Below are 21,155 nucleotides of genomic sequence, written 5' to 3' on the forward strand. Positions count from 1 at the left end.
GCTTTCACAGCAAATCAACCCAAGCAGGCTGACTGAAGCAGGCACACGGTTAGCATGGGAAGAATGAACTTGCAGGAGGGCACCCACTTACAAAGGCTCCTTCCTAAAAGCATGTAAATTCAAGAGCATGTTTACTCACTATACAGTTCTAAATCCAATTTCAACCACAATTTCTGCTGTCAAAGTGATAGGTCATTAGGGTGTCACTGTGTGACTTACCAAGGCATTCGTTCTGGGTGTCACTGGCAGTGAATCCCTCATTGCATTCGCATCTGTAACTTCCCACTGTGTTCACACAACGGCCATTCTCACAGATCCCAAGTTTGGTCTGACATTCGTTCTCATCTGTGTTTTTGAAACGACACAACAAAAATCAAGTCCATTACTGGATTCATACAGGTGAGAGAGGTTTGCATGGAGCTGTGCTTTCTGCCTGGTTAAACCTGCACCATTTTTCTTATTTTTTTTAAATTAAAAGTCTTGTATTCAATTTTCAGAGGCAAGATGACCATCTTGTCACTTCTTTTGACCATCTTCTTACTTCTTTTGACCATCTTCTTACTACCTTTTCCCTGTAATATATTCCTCACTGGTCTTCAAAATTTTTCATAGTTACAGCTGCACTGCTGAATGTCATCCAAAGTTTAAAAACAATTCCGTTCTACTCTCATTGATGCTACCAGAGATAAACAAGCTTACAGCAAGGGGCTGATTTCTCTGCTTCCTTTATTCCAAGCAACTCAGCAGCAGCACAAACTGACTGTAAACACAGCTACATCCAGATTTTCTACTTACTGCCCGCATGTGCACACCTGAACAGCAAAGCAAAGCGTGTACACAGCACCAGTAGATCCATTACACTGGTAGTTGTGTAATTCTTCCCCTGAGTTCCTTAACACTTTGTTAAATCCAAAATTTTCAGCTCTGCTGAGGAACTGTGTATTTCAAGAGCTTCAACACTTCAGTGTCACTTACCTATACAGCCTTCCCCATCTGGTCTGCGCTGATAACCTGGTCCACAGATACACATATAGGTGCCAATTAGGTTTTTGCACTCCATCTGTTTTGAGTCACAGTCATGAATTCCTTCTTCACACTCATTCTGATCTAAAACACAAGGTTTAGACTTCATTATATAGAGGGATGATCCTTGAAATTCACAACAGTAAATTCTGACTTTGGAATCTCAATCATAAACTCTATACGCGCTTTTATTGTGCTAAACTAATAATGAGATATCCTACCCTAGTGCAAATCAATTTCTCCCAAATGCCCATTTTCAGGGCAAAACAAAACCATATCATCTGATATGACCTCATTTTATGCAGACATATAAATTTACGGGTAGGGCAGGGCTAATACAATCAACTGCATAATGCAAACCATAGAATTTCATCTCAAATTCTTTCTGACTCAGTTACTTCCTGGGATTAAAACTCTGGCCCAAAAGTGTAGTGAGTCAGAGACCTACCCCTGCAGGAACTTGAAATCATTATCGCTAACTGTGAGGGTCTGGTAGGAGCTTTACCTCTGCACATTCTCCGGTCCTCGCGCAGAACGTACCCCGCGGGGCACTTGCATTCGTAGGATCCAAAAGTATTCACACACCGGAAAGCACAGAGCAGAGGGTTCTGAATGCACTCGTTGACATCTGGATTTGGAGAGACAAAGACCATGGGGGAAGTGAAACATGCTTTTGTAGAACTTAGCAGACTTGAGTGCACAGGCTTCACATATAGGCAATACCACAGATCCCAATTTAGTAAGGGCTACATTTTAATAGCTGGAGACCCATGGTTCTGTTCATTGTGAATTTCTGCAGAGGAGCAGGCACCAGACATGCCAGGATGTTTGCACAGCTACCTGAAGTTTCAGTATCTTCAACGGCAAGCAGCCAACGGAAATAATTTCCAGATCCATGCTGCCAGAAGAGTCTCTTCAGTTCAAATTGCAACTTCTCCACATCTCATCTCCGTTTTTATGAGAGATTATTTTTAAATTCTAGATACACTAATTCAGCTTCTTCATAAATTGAATTCCATAAAACAATATCCTTACTAGAAACATTATTTTGAAGTCCATTTACATACGCTCTGGGCTACTTGAGTAATTATATAATGATATATAATATATAATTATATATGTTATATAATATATATAATATATATATAATATATAATATATATAATATATATATGATATGTTATATAATATATATATAATATATATATATTTTATATATTATATATTATATAATTATATATGTTATATAATGATGTTTATGCACTCTCCTAACTCCTCCCCTGCAATTTGAGCTTTCACCCAAATTCCACAGGGAAGTGAATGAAGCTCTAACTGCATATAAAACTAATGCGAGCTGATGCAAAAGTAGAAGCATTCATTTGTATGGGCTTGCAAACAAATAGGTTGTGGCAGATAATTTAAGAACAGCTGTGTCAGGCCAGGTCAGAGTGTCAGAATGTCCTAGGACATTCACCTCTCTCTGGTTGTAACAGGAGACGAGTATTAAAAAAGCTCCATACCATGTATGCAAAGATCTCTCCCCTGATAAAGCCTCTTAGTTGAAGGACTTCCACAGCCAAAAGCCACAACCAAACTATCAAGTTTAATTTCCACTGATGGATTCCCACACAAATTTGTACAATCTCTTTCTGGGTCAATTTATACTTGTGGCCTCACTAATATTCCGCAGCAAAGAGTTCCACAACTTCTGTAAGTACTATGAATATAAAAATGTTTGCTTTGGTTTGTCTAACACGTTCCCTCTATTTCTGGTACCTTTACCACTTGCAGCTTTATAAATTCAAATCATGTATCTCTTCAACCACATTTTCCACACTGAAAATTTCTCCCATCTTTGTCACTCCTCCCCTTCTTTGTGCATTTTTAAATTTTCATTTTTGTGAGAGACCAAAGCGTAAAAAATATCCAACCCTGGGGTGCTGTGGTAATTGTCTAGCGCTGTATTTGTATTTTCTAGTTTGTTCCCTGTTTCTTTCCTAGCAAACCCAAGCAGCCCATTTTCTATTTTCACCATCACTTCACTCTCTTAACTCAAAGGTCATTCAGGAGGTAAGCAAAAACCACACACATAATAAGCTGCATTTCTGGGGACTGTTTTGGAGAGACCATACCCCAACATGCTCCTCTCCGGGCAGTCCCTTAGCAGATACTACCTGAAATCCTGTTCACACAATCTCCAGGTAGAAAAAGGAACCACAGCTTAAGATGGATACAGGAAGGAGGAACCGAATTTTCTATTTCAGATAAGGATGCATTGTTCCAAACGTCCATATTTTTCTTTTTAAGCTGTTTTACCCTCTCAATTGTTTCTGAAATCAGGAGAGTGTTTCAGCACACAACTACAACAACAATCCTTTAACACATGGGAGTCTCACCTTCACAAGTCATCATTGGTCCAGGCTCAAATCCCTCAACACAGGTGCATTCAAAACCTCCCACCACGTTCCTGCAAGTTCCGTTTCCACATGGGTTTCCAACAGCACATTCATCAGTATCTGCAAGCAGTTAGATCAAGGCAAGAATACATGGTTACACTCAAACAAAAAGGTATAAAATCTATTCTGCTGATGTACAACCAGGAAAATACAAAATCCAAGAACTCACCTAAGTACTGAATTAGTCACAGACTCAGCATAATTTGGGATTGCTAGAGGTTAGCTGGGTCAAAATCTCAGCCAGAGCAGGACCAGTTTGGAACAGATTACTCAGGCCCTGCCCTGTCAAGTTTTAAGCACCAGCAGGGATGGAGACTCCACGGCACTGGAGTATGTAACCCCACTACTCCTTACTCCATATTTAGCAGTCAGGAGATTCTTTAAAATGGAAGATGAACAGCTATACTTACCTACACACTGAGCTCCTTGTAGGATGTAACCATATGGACATTCACAGCGGAAAGACCCATCTGTGTTGATACACTGCCCAAATTTACAGTTATCTGGATCAAGGCACTCGTCCACATCTTAACCAAAAATACAAACAACACAGTAAGTGCAACTGATTTCATGTGCTTTTAGACCTTTTTTCAAAGAACAAGTGTCATTCTGGTGAGATGTGTTCCTGAGATGACAAAAAAAAAAAAACACTATTTGAATTCTGATGTATTAGGTTTAGGACACAGAATCTGCCTTGCAGGCCAGCTTTCAATATGCAGAAAAGAAATTGATTTTAAATGTCAGATAAAAAAACTCTCCAACTGAGGTTACAGGGAGAGGAGTAGATATGAAAAGCAGTAGTCATCCAGCGCTCCTTAAATGAAAGCTTTTGCCAATATGGCTGAAGTGCTGTTTGTCTTGGGAGAGAACAGAATGTACTGAAGGGATCTGGGAAACTGTGGTTTACACTTCTGGAGGATTAAAACCATTTACTGTAAACAGGCTACACAGACTGCATAAAGAAAAGACAGGTACGCTATGTGATCATTCTCTAGATCCTACATAAATTTCCTAGCAAGTCTGCTCAGCATAAATTAAAGGGCCAAACGTACTACTCTAAAATAAGTTTAATTTATGAGAGCTGAGATATTAAAGATTGAATTAAAAATTGGTATGAATAATTGGAAAAAAAAAGAGCATATATGAGTTTCCACAGTTCATGGCTTCTGGAAATAGCTGCAGAGGTGTTATTCTCAACTAAAATGGAGAATGGCTCATGGGCAGAAAATGGCATACTGATGCAACAACAGCATTGCACAGCTCAGGCACTTACCCAGTCTTGCATCACCAGGTCCAACGAGGATGCCAATTCCAAACGGACAAATCTGTCTGAATGCCTCTGTTACAAAAAAAATTAAAATATCAAACCATATCTTGGTGACCAGAACTATTCATGGGCTACACAAGTAATCACTGATACCAATTCATCTTCCTCATGTTCAAGTCCTGACAGATGGGATGTAAACATATAAACTGATAGTAGTTGCCAGTTAGTAGCTCCTTAAACCATGCCAATCTCTACTTCTAGAATAACTAATAGATTTTACTATAGGTAGGCTGACAGTAGAATTTCTAGATTCAGCTTAGAGTGAAGTCACCATTCAATTTCCCAATCCACAAGATTTTCTGTGTGGTTTTTGAAGATTTAAAGATTATGTCTTTTGAGAACAAGTCATTCTTTATGTTTTGTTGCAGAAAGCACGTACTTCCTTACCTGTGCAAATCACCTGCTATATTCTTGACATTAGAGTAAATAAGAAATCCTAAATTTCCACTCTGCTGGACCAAAATGAAACAGGGTTTTTTTTTTTTTTAAAGTGCAGCATTACAATGCAGTCATAAACATAACATTACACTCTCTTTAGTTGAAATACATAAGCTGATCTTTGCTGAGGCAGAACAAAATAGAACTAAATGTAGACACACACCTGCAATGAAAGTGTCACGCACTGCTAGGGTTTGAGTGGGGACCTGCTGGCTGCTCAGGCCTTCAGAAGACTCAGGTGGCAAATGTGCTTGAGCTTACCAGCCTGCACCCAGACAGCACTTGATGGAGAACATGTGTAAGACAACAACTGTGTATTTTAGTTTTTTTAAAGAAACAATTCCACTGCCCATGACTTGCCAAGACATAAATTCATCAGACTCAGACAATTTAAAGCTATTTTTTTACTAAAAGATGAGAAAAATGACCTTGACATCACCCTTTGAGAACAGTTTGGACTGTAAAAAATATAGGTGCTGATACTTCAAGGAAATGCTTTTGCAACTGACTTGCTCCAAGGCAACGAAATGAAACATGAACAAGCAATAAGAGTAGGAGAAATATTGCAACTGGCACATCTGATTCTCTTTTCTTCTCTTGGCTTTTGTAAGGATTGTCTGCAGAACATCTGCATCTACTTATTAATTAAATTAACTGTATTAATGTGTTGCTTGAAACCAGTAATACTATTAATCACAACTGTCAGCATGAATTAAAGTCCATTCAGCAAATTGCACCATGATGGTACAAAGGCCTGTTGACTTGCTTGGTGCCTAGTTACTCAGTCTTACAAAGGGTACTAACAAAGGAAAGTGTCTCTTTAGCAACAGCCTAGGGAGACTTTCCTTCATCGAGGCCTGTGTTTTGTCACTCTCTGCTATTTTTGCAAGTCATTCATATTGATAAGATTGCAAATTTAGGGTTTTTTTCCTAACAAAATGTAGTCACAAATGTAACAGGGAGATTCAGATATGGATGTAGTTTGACTGCTATTTTTTTTTTTTTTTTACATTAGATTTCATGTTTATGGCACCCCTTCCTATACTTATTTGCAATTAGATGAATTCCATTTTTGTCTTGAAGGTATTTCCACCCACAGCCTATCAAGGACCTACTTACTACTTTCCGCTTTCTGTATGTGACACCTCCAGAGCAAAATACTCAGCTCCTAATCATACTAACAAACCTACAAGCAAACAAGGAATAGACCTGAGACTGGACAATGCAAGGAATATGTTTTTTGAGGCTGCAGTGGCCTCTACTTTACAGATGACAATTGTTAAACACCTCCACAAAATTATTTTTCTTAATTCCTTCTTATAAGAATCTGAATCTTCTTTCAGTTCTGAAAGGTTCTCATGACAGTAAGGTAGCCTAGTCAATAACGCACCATCTGCTTCCTCTGGGCAGAGTTCACAGGGATCTCCCCATCCCTGTCCCTTTAAGGCACAGCAACACTCTTGTTTGGAGTGGTTTCGGGACTTTGGCACAGAACATTTTCCGTCTTCAAATTTGGTAAAGCAGTAACTCACTCTCAGATCTGTACAGAGAAAAACTCGTTAGGAGCTGTTAGGGTGACTTTGGCAAAGCTTTTGCTTAGAGATGTTAACTGCAAAATTACAGGACACTCCTCCCTCCTCCCCAGACACCCAGCTTCCACCTGAGTCCACCAGGACAGAGCATTATTGTCCCTGACTAGAGAAGATCTGGAAAGAGAGGGGAGCTTCCTACCTCAGAAAAGGAAAGCAATGGAAAAGTCATGGAAAAGGATGAGTTTTTCTCCTTTTTTCTAACAGAGATGGAAGGGCTTTACTCCCCTCTCTTCACCTCAATCCTCTTTGTAAAAGCTGAATATTAGCTTAATTTATTTATATCTCATTATTAGTAAGAATTACTTGAGTCAAGAGGTTTTAATCAACTTGCAATGTTAATACTGTGTAGTGCTAAAATAAGAGGCAATTTTCAATAGCTTTTTTCCTTCCTCATTCTTCCCTGAGGCACACACAAAGAAAACTGGCCCAGTGGCACTGTATTTTACTTCCTTAAGCTGGGTAACCAGGATGCTGGAGCAGAGCTGAGATCACAGACCACAAGCATCCAGCAGGCAAAGAGCTGGCAGCTCCCTGTGTTGGCAGCGGAACAGCAACAGGGCAGTTGTGGAAGCAGCTGCTCATCCAGTTTTCCGGCTGCAGCATCAATGCTGGGCAATGTCCAGATTCTACAGCAGTACGAGGTAATTGAAGTTCTAAACAAAACTTGGTTTGGCTTGAGATACTTGGAAAAAAAAAACCCCAAACCAAGAAAACAACCAGTCTTCTCCAGGGGATGGGGAGAAGCCCACTTACAGTTCCTACACCCAAGTATGCATTTTCCTCTGACACTATGTGTAAACAAAAGTCTGTTTTCATAAAGGAGAAGATCAGGCTGCATACTTTTTTATGACTTTGTTTCTTGGGGGGATATTTGTGATTTTTTTTTTCCTTACCTGAAGAAAACACCACCCTCAAACTGAAGAAACCTCATTTATATAAGCTACAAAAACACAGCTAAAACAGCCATGCTGCTTTCTTGAAGTTGAGTGAAGTAACTGTGCCAAACTGCACGGTGGTTTGGAGACTTGGATGAACGTTTACTGCAGGTTGGATTCATTTTTACCAAAACCACAGTTTCATTTAGCCCACTGTGAAGTGAAGAACTCACTATGGTGTCAACAAGCATCACTGTTCTGTGCCAAGCATAACTAGAGAGGTCCTTATAAAGGTCTTACTCATCAGTGGTTCTCACTGTGCACACTGTGTATAGGACATTTAATGATGTATCTATTTAATAATTTCCAAAGTCTTTAAAATAACTCCATAATTTGCTATGCTTATTCTTTATCCACAAAATAAACTAACCTGTGGATTTTCATTACTACATGTTCGGCTTCTAGCATCTGATCTCTGTCTTAGTGCCCATGTTTAGACTCCGAACAGTCTATATGGTAATCTAGAAGCCAAAATGCGCTTCAGACTTTTCTAAGCAGATGAGTGCTTATTGTCCACACAGTACTGTTTGCAAATTTTTTCCATTGATCTTTTTTCCAGCCACACACTTGTGGAGAGGAATGGCACATAACAAGTGTTATGGTGAATTTGGTAAGTGCTAAGAACAGCCTTATTCCTGGAAATGCTGCCTTTAGCAGTGCACTGCAGTAGTCTCCTGCCTGTGTTTGTGGTCTACCTCCATGTCAGACCTGTCAAGTCTATACAGAGTACGAGTAGCCTCAACATTTCTTTCGGGGGTGCAAGAAAGGGCTGAAGGGCAACACAATTTCCTCACTTAACCTGGTGTATTTAATATTATCTTCACCCTTTTTATTGCAATGTTCTCTTTAATGACTAACAGATGTTAGGCAAGACAGAACCTGGCCCCAACTAAAGAATTATCATGTTTTCCTTGTGAAAAACACTGTTTGAGTCCAGAGACTCCTTGTTATATTAGAAACAGACAGCTAATAAGGCTTTTATAAAACAGCAAACAAATTTTGAAATGCCAGAAAATAGGAATGAACTTACCTTGGCATCGCCTTCCTGTGGAAGACAACACAAAGCCTTCTGGACACAGACATTTGAAACTGCCTGGAGTGTTGCTGCATGTGCCCAGGGCACAAATTTCCGGCTGTTCCACACACTCATCAATGTCTATAAGAAAAGTAATTAAAGAGATGAGAAATAAAAAGTTTACACTGGCAGCTGTACTACATAAAATGTAACCTTACATCATCACTGATATCTAACATATTTGACAAAGAGAAAGGTCAAAAAAAAAGGAAGAGCAGAAAGAGGAACAAGAAATCCAGGTGCAAAATGTAGGGTTAGTTTTCAAACCCTCTCGCAGTGGGCAAACCTCAGCAATGTATCATCAACCAAAAAATCTGGGATTAGATTTTTCTTGGGATCAAATAGCATAGTTCTGGTTCAAATAAAAATTGGAAAGACTTATTAGTGGATACAGTTCAGTACTGTACACTGCCACAAAAGACATTATTTATGTTTAGATGCAGAGGAAAGTGGCAACTTTGATTAGGGGACTGGAGCACCTGTATGAAGACAGGCTGAGAAAGTTGAGGCTGTTCAGCCTGGAGAAGAGAAGGCTGCGTGGAGACCTCATAGCAGCCTTCCAGTATCTGAAGGGGGCCTCCAAGGATGCTGGGGAGGGACTATTCATCAGGGACTGTAGTGACAGGACAAGGGGTAACGGGTTCAAACTTAAACAGGGGAAGTTTAGATTGGATATAAGGAAGAAATTCTTTACTGTAAGGGTGGTGAGGCACTGGAATGGGTTGCCCAGGGAAGTTGTGAATGCTCCATCCCTGGCGGTGTTCAAGGCCAGGTTGGACACAGCCTTGAGTGACATGGTTTAGTGGGAGGTGTCCCTGCCCATGGCAGGGGGGTTGGAACTAGATGATCTTAAGGTCCTTTCCAACCCTAACTATTCTATGATTTTATGAACAACTGTAAGTAGCTAGCGAAAGGACAGGAGGATTGTTCTGTACATACCTTCACATTTGTCATTCTGCAGGACATATCCGGGAGGACAGATACATCTGAATGACCCATCCAAGTTCTGACATGTGCCTGGTGAGCATTTTCCAGGATCCAGTGCACACTCATTGACATCTAAAAGAAAAGAAAGACAGTTTATTTGAGATAATAGCTGTTAACTTCTAAGGAGCAGAAGAGTCCTTTTCTCATTCTATTGCCACTGTTTTCTTCTGCTAGGTACAATGATGACAGTGTGACAGTTCTCTCTGACCTCTTCTGTTTTACTAAGAATATATCCATACGGCTTCCTGCACTTTCTACCTTAAAAGAAAGTACTCACCAATACAAGTCCTTCCATCCAGAGCCACCTCATAGCCATCATTGCAAAGACATTGGAAGGATCCGATTGTATTCACACACTGACCATTCCTGCAGAGCATTCCATTTCCACTTGCACATTCGTCCACATCTAAGAAACATAATGTTGAAAGATATATAAGAAACCTGCAGCAAGTGAAATTTGGTAGGTGAGATTTCTGTTTTGACTATATCGGCACAGTAGCTGATAATACATAAATAATCCCGTTTCAAAAGCAAGTGAGGGGAAAAAGAACCTCTGCTGGTCTACGTTGTAAAACTGCCAAAGCAATAGTAAAAAAAGGAATGGCATATATCATATGCACACATTTAAATAGCTACAGAAAGTGAGCAGTGAATAATCAAAGAGGACTTCTCAGACTGAAGAAATAATTTTTTGCCTTAAATCCTGCAGACAAGCAAGGTGTGACCCTAGCTTGGTAGAGATGTCACTAATGGTACTTTCATTAGAAGCAGAAAGTCTTAGAAACAGGTAGCTGGTCTCAGCCAGCACTCCTTACCTATGCAGTCATTGTTGTGTGAGAGGATGAACCCTAAGTTGCAGCGGCAGTTGAAAGAGCCAATTGTGTTTCTGCAGGTTCCATTGCCGCAGGCATCCCTCTCACACTCATTAATATCTACAAAGGAGAAAAAACAAGCAGCAAGAATTTTAATTACTGATGAAGAAAGGAAAGCCTGTAGCTATCCCTCTGCCAACACTGAAGGGAAAAAGACTGCCACATCTCCCTGAGATTTTACATAGGTTTACACACTTGATATTAACATCTACAAAAATAGTCAAGGGTCCAACAGTCATTTAACAAACTGTAGCTCCTCTCTAGCCCTTCCCAAAGTAAGTCTAAGCTATCTTTAACAATAAGCATTCTGAAATCTCATCTTGCTCAGACAACAGACACTATGCTAACAGCTGTGAAAAGGTTAAATACAGAATCTCCTTCTTTATAAAGAGGACTGTTTCTGAAAAGGGCACTTTTCTGGCAAGAAATCTATCCTTCACTTCCTCTGTTAACAAGTAGGCTGTATACAATTGCTGCATTGCAATATTCATCTATTAAATTTCTCACCTAAAGGAAGAATTGAGACAAGATGGTTCAGAACATTTGAATTGACAGGAGATGTATTTTTAAAGGTTCACTCCACTGTAATGAGATGTTCTTCATTCACTATCAGTTTCCTGTCATCCCTTAATTGCCACCTATTGGTGTTTCCACACCTTTGCTGGTGGTAAATGGCTCACAATCTCAGTTCTTGTAATGCAATTCCTTATGACTGAGAGGACAGACTTAGTAACTATCTTAAGGGAAGCCTAAGTACAGCTTAATTTGAAATACTTGCCTATACACATTGTTCTGTCATCATTGGTCTTGAAACCATTGTGACAAATGCAGTAGAAACTTCCGACGGTGTCAATACACTGCCCATGGCTGCAGATATTGGGAATTTCTTGACATTCATTCCGATCTGAAAAAGAAGAGGCACAGTGGAAGTTAAGGTCTCTAAACTGCAGGGCTAGAAAGATGTATGAGCAATAACCACAACAGAATCAGCGCACAGCCCTAATTTAAAATAGTATTTTTAATTTACTAATGACAAAAGCATTACTAAGTTAATACCAGAAAAAGGGTTATTGGCTTATAAATTACCTTTCATATTTGTGAGGCTGAAAGAAATTTAGCATAAAAATTATATTTACCAAAACCAAATTCTTACTTGAGGGAAAGTGCATTACCATGGCTTTCGAAAGTAGAATTAGTGGCATGAAGATTTCTGAGTGCTCTACATTGCAGTAGATAAGAAAGCCACATTCAAATCATAGTTTGCATCCTTCTCATGAAAGCAACTTCTTGCCTTCAGCTACGTTTGATTATAGCAGAAGTAGCTTGATTACCTCACAGAAATCATACAAAACAGAAAGGGAGATAAATACCAAACTTTTCTTATTAAGCTTACAGAGAGATAAAATGCATTGTAGATTATCTACTCATTGTGCAGAGATAAAATGGGTACATGTATACACATGTAGCATCCATGCCCCACAAAATGTGATGATCCTGTAAACAGGATCAAACAGCAAGAAGAGTTACTGCTATATGGATTCATAAAATGATTTGCCAGCATCAAACACTCAACTGCATGATTCTGCAAGAGAGATGAGGAAAGCTATCCTGCCAGCATGTGGTATGTTGCCTTACGATGGCAGGGCATCTATTACACTTGTTTAACAGCTGACTGCTTCCTGTTATAAATGCTTTCAGGCAGAATCCAGGACAATTTTCCCCGTGAAAAATTAGAAACATGAATCAAATGAGGTATTTCTGTTGACCTCATTGCCAGCAAAAGCTGCTTTGATTCAATAGGCTTCCTGGGATTTTCTCTGCTGCAGCTCCAAAATACAAGAACTGAGGTGCTGCCATAAGCCTGTATTAAAATTGATTAGATTTACTATTTCTTCTCTACATGCTACTTGGCACATGGATAATCCTGATGGCCTCTATTGCCAGTATTACTATACCTCAGCTGGAGCCACTAGTAACACACTTTGGATGGGTGTCCACTGCGGACCAAGGTCTTCCAATGTTATTAATGATACTGCTGCTAATTAGAGTCTAAAGGAGGCAGAAAGGAAACCATGCTGTCTTAAGAACTCCTAATCATCCCAGCTCAGGAAAGTTAGAGATGAAAGAAATACTAGAACTCTCTCTGGTGCTCTGTAGGCAAATGAATAATGGATTAAAGTCCCAGGGAAAAGTCACTTCTATTAGGATAAATTAAAAACATAGCAACTTTTTGAAAATCTGGGAGGCAGAATTGCCTTAAGTGCCAAAAAAGAGTTTATATGAAAAAGCATTATACCACAATAGATAGCACCAGAAGAACACTATTTTGATAGTAATATAAATGCACTACTCATAGTACTAGCGGCTGTGATACATCAGTTTTGATTACATAGGTTGTAACTACTGGAGTGTGATCAATTTGCGTGCAGTAGCATGACTGATTCAGCACCGGAAGGTGCTTAGCACTCTGCTCTCAGCAGAGGGTTGGGAATTTCCTTCCCTTGCTAGATTCAAGTACTTTATCAACTACTTTTATTTTAACTCTAATTGTGTGACTTTATTTTCACTAAATATAAAATAAGAGCAAAATACAGGGAAGTATTACTGTTCGTGCCAATTCATGTGTAGTATTGTAACACATATCAGAACCTTCCCTGGCTCTTCCTGTACTGCTCTAATGAAACCGTAACAACAATTGCATTAGGAACATATTGAATATTTACATGTGCCACTGCATAACTTAACAAAACAAAGTTTCAGTTCTCATAGTAGTGTTCTGGTTGCTCCTACACCCTTTTCCCTAAAGGGTCACATGAAACAATGAAAAACTGTACTGCAGGGAAAAGTACACTTCCTAAAACTCAGAAGCAAAAACCCAAGGAAAATGTTACCAGTTTCCATTGTAATTATTATTTTGTTCAGAAATATATATAATATTTACAGCTGCTTGGCCCACAGCAGTCTTTATTATCTCTGTAAATCTTCAAGTAATCAAGATAACATGAATGCCTCTTTGGACTACGATATTATAAGAAAAAGCAAACAGATTAGAGAACTGCAGTCCCACTCGGTGAGTGTTTTAAAAGTAATGTTCAGGGGGCTGTTTAAATCCACGTAAAAGTTAGAAATTTAACAATAAGCTTTTTAAGCTACTTATTGCATATGGGCTAGCAGATAAGCCCACTTTATCAGCAGAAACCCCAGAAAGCAGCAAGTTATTTGTAAAAATACAAGTGGCAAAAAATTTACTAAAACACATCTAGCAAATTATAAGAAAACCCAAAGAATTTATAGACAGAAAGGTCCCTGTCAGGACCACAGCTGGATTTTAAGTGTCAGAAAATAGTTAGTCAAAAGGCAGTGAATCAATTCATCTTTTTTCCCCAGACATGACATGGGCTAAAGAAAAATGCCTGTAGTTGATGGATAAAGTGGAAGACAAACATCTTCTTGGGTGATTAACTGTCATTTATGCTTCCGTGGGATGGGTCCATTAGTCTTCTAGGAATTACCAGAATGTTTATGGGATGCCCTAAAAGGCTTTAAGAAGAGGGTTCTTGGAGCCCAGATCATCTGGTATACCATCTTTCTGAAGGGACTTTTAAAATCTACTACTTTTTGCACAGTCACGCCAGAAGTACTTACCAGTGCAGCGGCCAGTTGATGTGAACCTGTAGCCAGGTTTACAGTCACACCGGTAGCTACCTGCTGTGTTGACACATTCTGCATTTTGCTGACACACTGGTCCATTTTGGCATTCATCAATATCTGTCAATAGAAAAAGGAAATTGGATTGTTATAGTAAGCTGACACAAGAAAGACATCAAACCACTTTGGGTTTAGTGTAGGAGTATTACCTTACCCTTATAGAGGAATTTCTTTCTAATTTTGAGAAACAAAAAAAATCAACCAAACAAATGCCAATATATTGATGAAAGCAAGTATTCAGTCATGTTTCCAAACCTACATGCTCCACGTTCCTTTCCACAGAACTTATATAATGGTTTTCTGAAGGAGGGTGCATGAAAAGCCTGTTGCAACACTTCACTTGGGCAGATTTCAGCCTTAAGACTGCAATCAGAATAAGTAAGCTGCTGTGTCCACAGAGATCTCCACTGGAGACTATGAGGATCACAATAGAGAATCAAAATCCCTCTTGGATATCAGTAGACAAAAACTTTCGAACTATTTTCATTCCTTGGAACTGCTGCAAAAAGAGAACTTTATTCCTCAGAAATGTAACTGTTTCACTTAGAAGCAGCATCCAGAAGATGCTTCTACTCAGATCTCTCGATGTCTTGCTTGCAGTATCTATGCTGTCAGTAGTCATAACCCACTCCAGAGAATGACAGCATAGTGCTGTCTTCAGTTTCTCCATTAAACTGACTAACAGAATGTTAGGAAATGTGTGAATTGGAAAAAAAGTACCATGTGTTTATATTATTTACAGAAATCTTTGTTCCATTAGAAAAAGTATCTTGCAAATAAAAAGTTGTAGTCTTGAGTCAGAGCATGAGCATATCTCTTTTCCTGGCTTTACTGTCACATGTGAAAAATATTTCTTCCCATGACTGCTGACTCATGCTCCTTCAAGGCCTTAGATATCTGATGGAAAATCTGGTATTTTCTATGCAAAAGAATTCAAAATGTCTGAATTAACACAGAGTTGTTACACTGATACCACTATTTTCCCCTCATTAAGGGTGACTTGCAAGTATACCAAATTCACCAGTGTCTGAATTGCCAGCTGGTGGAATCCTGTTTCTCTCAATGAGCTCAGCACTCTACCTTCGCAGATCAGTAGCTTGTCATTGTAGAAGAAACCCACAGGACACTCGCATCGGAAGCTGCCAACCATATTTATACAGATCCCATTTTCACACACTCCAGGAATCTCTCTGCATTCATCAATATCTGCAAGAAGAAAGTTTTTTAAATACTTGTAAGCAGCACTTCACAAAATCTTCTACAGAGTATGTTCTTATGCATTTATCTTTAAGAGGATTATTAAATGTATAATGAGAGCATCAGAATGCTCCCAACTGCACTAGACAATGAGTTATTCCAGACTGTGGAAATATAGATATCTCCTATTTCCTCAGGTTCTGACTCTTCACTGTAGTGAAGATATATCCTGTCATACTGGAATGCAGAGGATGGCACACGCCCTTCCTCATGCCTCCCACCCACAGCTCTTGATGAACCTCCTCATCTTCCTGAGTGTTACAGTGGAGATATTGAGAAAAGTCAAACAGAGAGAATGTGACTGTCTTTGGTTTAACACAGGAGAGCACAACTGAACACAAACACTTGTCAGGGACAGTTTTGCACTGTTTTACCCTTGTTAATTTAAAAAGCCTTTCATATTTGGGTGACATGGTTTAGTGTGAGGTGTCCCTGCCCATGGCAGAGGGGTTGGAACTAGATGATCTTAAGGTCCTTTCCAACCCTAACTATTCTATGATTTTTATGTAACAGTTTGAAATTGCCAATGCCAGGTAACATCTGAAGTGCTGCCAACATGCTACTAATTAGATTGATTAAGCCAGGCAGCAAAAAACTGCCAACACTCTATGTACACCTGGGTTAAGTAACTGGTTTTGGCAAATAAAAACCCCAGCTGCTATTACAATTAGATGTCATGCTTATTTGGTCCCTAAGTTACACATCTTTAATATTCTGACAACACAAAAGAATTCAAAGACTTCTTCAAAATCTCTCCCTTCAGTAAAAATTGCCACAGTCCCATGCCCTGTGCCTACAGAATTAAGGGACATGAGCAATTCCTGTGCAAAAGCAGCAGGTTGAGTCTCACTACAGCTGATGAGACCTGCCAAGATCCCAAAGCAGCAGGGAAAACCTGTGATTTGCATAGTGTAAAGCTCTGTCTGTATCATTCCCACCATAATGCTGCATGCACTGAGATTGACTGGTGGCATCTGTGGGATGGTGCTTCAGATTGTTCCTGACTGCAGCACTCGTGGCACACGTCAACTGCTACAGATGCAGCTTTCACCTGTACCTGTTAGCATGATCCAAGGTCTCCCTGGTGATGCTGATGAATGGCCCAATTAGCTTGAGTAGACTGAGCAACAATTTGGGCTAATGCTAAGAGCTAGAAGGGAGACTTTGCTTCTATGAAATGACCTGGTAAATAATAAATACTGTATATTTCTGTAACTTCTTCAGAAATTACATCCCCACTTTACTAGAAATATTTCCATCTAATTAGCTTAACACTGTATCACAGCAATAGCTTAATGCTAAAGAACTTGATTACTGCCTATACGCTGCCTCTGTTTGTTACATTATCTGTTTGTTTATTATCTGCTTCTTATTTGCATTTTTGTGTGAATAAAAACAAAAGAGAGTCCCATCAGGGATTTACTCAACTCCTTGTCTTAGAATTCCTCATTCTCCCCCTTCTTTTTGTTTTGCAATTTGTCACTCATGATTCAAATGTTACACACAATAACATATGTGAGAAATATTCCAGCTGAGCAGAAAAAAGGATTTTCATGTCAAACCAATACACAGGGGGACTGATGTGAAATGCCAGATTAAATCTCTGCTTTAGTTTGAAGGAAAGACTCCTAATTCCTCACAGACCAAATGCTGGTTGGCCTTACTCCCAGACCTCTTATTCCCACTATCTGTGCCCTGCTCATGTAGGCCTGATTACAGTTTCTTTGGTGCTTTATGTTGCCTTGATTACAAGCAGCAATTGCCACTGCTGCCAGCTAGGAGGAGCTAGGCAGAACATTCGCAGGCTCAGACTTAAACGAAGGGTGGAACTCCCTTACGCTCTTTAGTTGCTATTCCTCTGATGAAAAAAATAATTGGGAAAACAAACCTCCCCCTCCCCTGGGCAGAGGTAGCAAGGAATTTAGTTCAAAACAGAAATTACAACTCACCAACTGGTAATCCTGTATAAATGTCAATGAAGAAGCCAGGCCTTTGACTTCCACAAAGTGTGGAGAATTCATCTGCAACAGGAAAACAAGGCAGTGATTATAGTAGTCAGAATTAATCAACAGTCAAAATTCATTACATCCTTTATCCAAGATAATGCTTCTCCTGCAGTACCTGCAGGGCATGCAGAGGTGTACAGACCCTTCCCCAAGGCTCATCATGAGAGGTAGTTAGTATGCACTTGCGTTCTCATACAAAGGCCATTGAAATTAGCAAATAAAAAGATGTCGGAGGCTTGGGATCACATGCTGATTTTATTTTGCATATGCTTATCTCTGTGCATTACAGTTTTCACATACAAGTCCAGATCTGACTTTTATAAACCTGAACCCTAAGTTGGAAATTATTTGAATAAGTGTCTAGGAAGTTTGCTCTTGAAGCAAACTACCTCATACCAGGCTGGGATGTCCTGGGCTGAACTTTGCAGTCTTACCCAGTGTGGAGAAGGTCTGTATGGTCATGCAATTTGCCTAAAACCTCCCACATTTTAACATCTAGCTGCTTGTCACAGACCATTCTCAGAGAAGACCAAGGTACCTCTGTAAACCCATGGCTATCAGTAGTTAGGGCACAGCAGACACCATATTTGCATGGCCCACCAGCATGAACACAAACCACTCCACATATGCCTCCATTGTGACTGGGGCTGATCACCTCCAGGTCAAAAAAGTAACCAATCCCTTCATTTTAGACACACAAGAGCAGACAAAGACAAAGCATCTCAAAAAAAATTACACCCACTAATATTAATTATGATGTCACCATGGCTTTGCAATGCAAAAACGTACCAGTGCTCGGGATAGGACACTGTTCACAGGGCTTATTCCATGCACGTCCAATGTTGTAGGAACAGCAGCACATTTTCTTGGTCATGTTAAAAAGCAGCTCACCATCACAGGTTTGATTGTCAGCATAATAATTTCTGTAACACAGACTTCTTCTCATATCTGTGAAAATGAAGAAAACCCCAGGTCAACACATTAGCAATTCTTATGGAAAATGAAGGGTTTAAGAGATGCCTCCTTCACACAGGTACTTTTTCGAGCCCTGCCAAATAGATGCTGCAGCACTCTACAATACCACAGAACAGCTTCTCCCTGGAAAATTACTCTAAATGTATGAAAAAGTTAGCAACACAAATATTCAAGAGCAACCAACATGGCTGTAATACTGATCAGTCCCAAAGGACTTCATATTGGCCTTTAACCTAACACTGAAAAACACCAGCTAGTTCATGGTTCCCCCCAAGAACTGTACACAGCTTGTGACTTCATTCTGTGAAGTCTGAGTAATTTTAGTAGTGTTTTACACTACTTTACAGTGTACTTTACAGCTTTTAAAGCTGAAGTGAAATTTGGAAGACATAAACATGGAAAACATCAACTTAAAGAAGAAATTCTGATGAGGTACTGAGATACGTACTTAAAGTGATCAGCTTTGTTTTATTTAATGAAATTTATCAAAGAGGCTTGATCTGCCATTTAGGTAATTCTTGCATAACTAAATTCAGAGAAATAGTTTGCATTTGTTCCCAGTAAGGTTCTGGCCCAAAGCACCAAGATAAAGCTTTAAAAAACACACAACCATACCCATGCAGTTGTTTCCTCCATTGACTTGCATGTAATCAGGAGGACAGATGCAGGTGTAGTTCCCAACAGTATTGTAACACGTGCCAGGTCCACAAATGCCAGGTGTATCACACTCATTCACATCTAGAAGAGAACAAAAGGCAGTGAGCGGCCATGGAAGATTTCTCATTGTGCTTCTGAAAACAAAAATGTCTCACTAACGCCTGAGGTAGGAAGGTACCGATGGAGGAGAGCTGAAGGGGCTCTGAGTGAAGTCATGGTGGAGCAATGTCCACACAGAGAAAGAAGTGGTGGCACAGGTGGCCATGGAAAGCCTGCCTCTGATGTGAAGGTGGGAATTCTAATGTCTAGGCAGTCTCAGAGGCAACAATTTGCTTTTTGCATTTGTTACACAAAAAATAGTACTTGAGGATCCCATCCATTCTGGATTCCCCAGTCTGGACAAGAACCAAAACTCTTCCCTGCAGAGTGTCCATTTCAATAAGTAATGCTAAAACAGTCTGTTTGACCAGGGAAAGTGAGCAACCTTCCCAACACAAGATGTCATGTTTAATTCATCAAGAGACTTTAACCTTTGTTTAAAAAACAACAAACCAAACCCAAACAAAACACTGCCCCCCAAACACCTCAGTTCTTAACAGCTCAAAAGCATTTCATTAGCTTTACCATTTTAATGTACCTTTGACACACCCCTAAGGAAAAATAGAGGTAGTTTTTCTTTAACATTTGTTGAGCTACATAAGCACAATAGGCATGAAGCACTTCAGCCTTAATTTAGGATCTGAATCTTTTGTATTTCTGCAGTGTCTGGCACATTATGGGCATTATATTAACATTATTAACAGTCTAGAAGGATGAAGACAGCATATACAATGGAAATTTAAGGGCTTGATGGGTTGCTTAAAGTTTTATAGCCAATACAACCTGACATGTTATAATGTGATAAACATGCACTACTGACTGTGCTAGTGGGAGGATAATGTTTTGCAGTACAGTATTTTCAACTGGACATTAAAATCAGCAGGAGAGAAAATAAGCAGTGTAAAAAAGCATTGACACACTGTAACCAGCCCAGCAGACTCATAGGACAAGTTTGCTTCTTATCTGACTGCTTATTGATTACCCATTACCAAACAGCTACTTTTTTATAGCTGGTTAGCAAATTATGTTTTACTAAAAGAAAAATTGATAGGTTTTCTGGTTTTGATCAAAATCTGATGATTTTAAACACAAATTTGCATATACTTCAACATGGTCAAGAAGGAATTTTCTCTCTCTCAATGCAAGGCTTCAACTTGTTCCAATTTTCCCATCATTAAATTTTACACTGCTTAGTCTGGTTATGTTTCTTTTCAAGGACAGATTAATTCTGCATATTAATCTGTAATCATTTTCTAAGAATGAAAGCAGAAGACTAGTAAAATGAAGGCTACATACCATCACACACTCGAGTCTCTTCATTCAAATAGTATCCTGATGGACACTGACACTGGAAGCTACCAAATGTATTAATACATTTTCCTCCTTGGCAAAGTCCAGGCAGCTCTTGACATTCATCAATATCTGTTCAAACAAAACCACAAATATTTAATTCATGCTTTTCCATGAAAAGCAACACTCGCTGAAGAGTTTCATGTTTTTAGCTGTGTAAATATAGGAAAATGTAAACATTACCTTCTAATATAACCGTAATGGGATTTGGTCGGAACCCTTCACCTCCAGGGCATAGAACCTTATATTCAGCTGAAAACAAAATACATTTATGAACCTAAAACAGTAGAAACATTTTCAGCACAATTATTTTTGAAATTTAACCAGATTATTACAGGTAATTTAAATGTAAAGTAACAAATTAACCAGATACGAACATTAGGTTTTACTCTGTAAAG

At 39.3% G+C, this 21,155-nt stretch overlaps 1 protein-coding gene across 2 annotated transcripts in view; it reads right to left on the minus strand.

Moving 5' to 3' along the window:
* Positions 1-21,155, minus strand: part of FBN1 (fibrillin 1) — a gene marked incomplete at both ends in the record, with an annotated part of 153,540 nt that overhangs the window by 10,437 nt on the left and 121,948 nt on the right. For both annotated transcript variants that reach the window (XM_080626640.1, XM_080626641.1), the window contains 19 exons: positions 220-345; positions 976-1,107; positions 1,529-1,651; positions 3,420-3,539; positions 3,890-4,006; positions 4,753-4,818; positions 6,635-6,784; positions 8,802-8,927; positions 9,786-9,905; positions 10,111-10,239; positions 10,649-10,765; positions 11,484-11,609; positions 14,351-14,473; positions 15,494-15,619; positions 17,620-17,691; positions 18,466-18,624; positions 19,267-19,389; positions 20,704-20,829; positions 20,941-21,009. In XM_080626640.1, coding sequence (XP_080482766.1) covers positions 220-345; positions 976-1,107; positions 1,529-1,651; positions 3,420-3,539; positions 3,890-4,006; positions 4,753-4,818; positions 6,635-6,784; positions 8,802-8,927; positions 9,786-9,905; positions 10,111-10,239; positions 10,649-10,765; positions 11,484-11,609; positions 14,351-14,473; positions 15,494-15,619; positions 17,620-17,691; positions 18,466-18,624; positions 19,267-19,389; positions 20,704-20,829; positions 20,941-21,009 — 2,250 coding nt within the window. The remainder of the gene's footprint in view (positions 1-219; positions 346-975; positions 1,108-1,528; positions 1,652-3,419; positions 3,540-3,889; positions 4,007-4,752; positions 4,819-6,634; positions 6,785-8,801; positions 8,928-9,785; positions 9,906-10,110; positions 10,240-10,648; positions 10,766-11,483; positions 11,610-14,350; positions 14,474-15,493; positions 15,620-17,619; positions 17,692-18,465; positions 18,625-19,266; positions 19,390-20,703; positions 20,830-20,940; positions 21,010-21,155) is intronic.

The sequence above is a fragment of the Psittacula echo genome (genome assembly GCF_963264785.1).
Source record: "Psittacula echo genome assembly, chromosome: 10".
Taxonomy (NCBI): Eukaryota; Metazoa; Chordata; class Aves; order Psittaciformes; family Psittacidae; genus Psittacula; species Psittacula echo.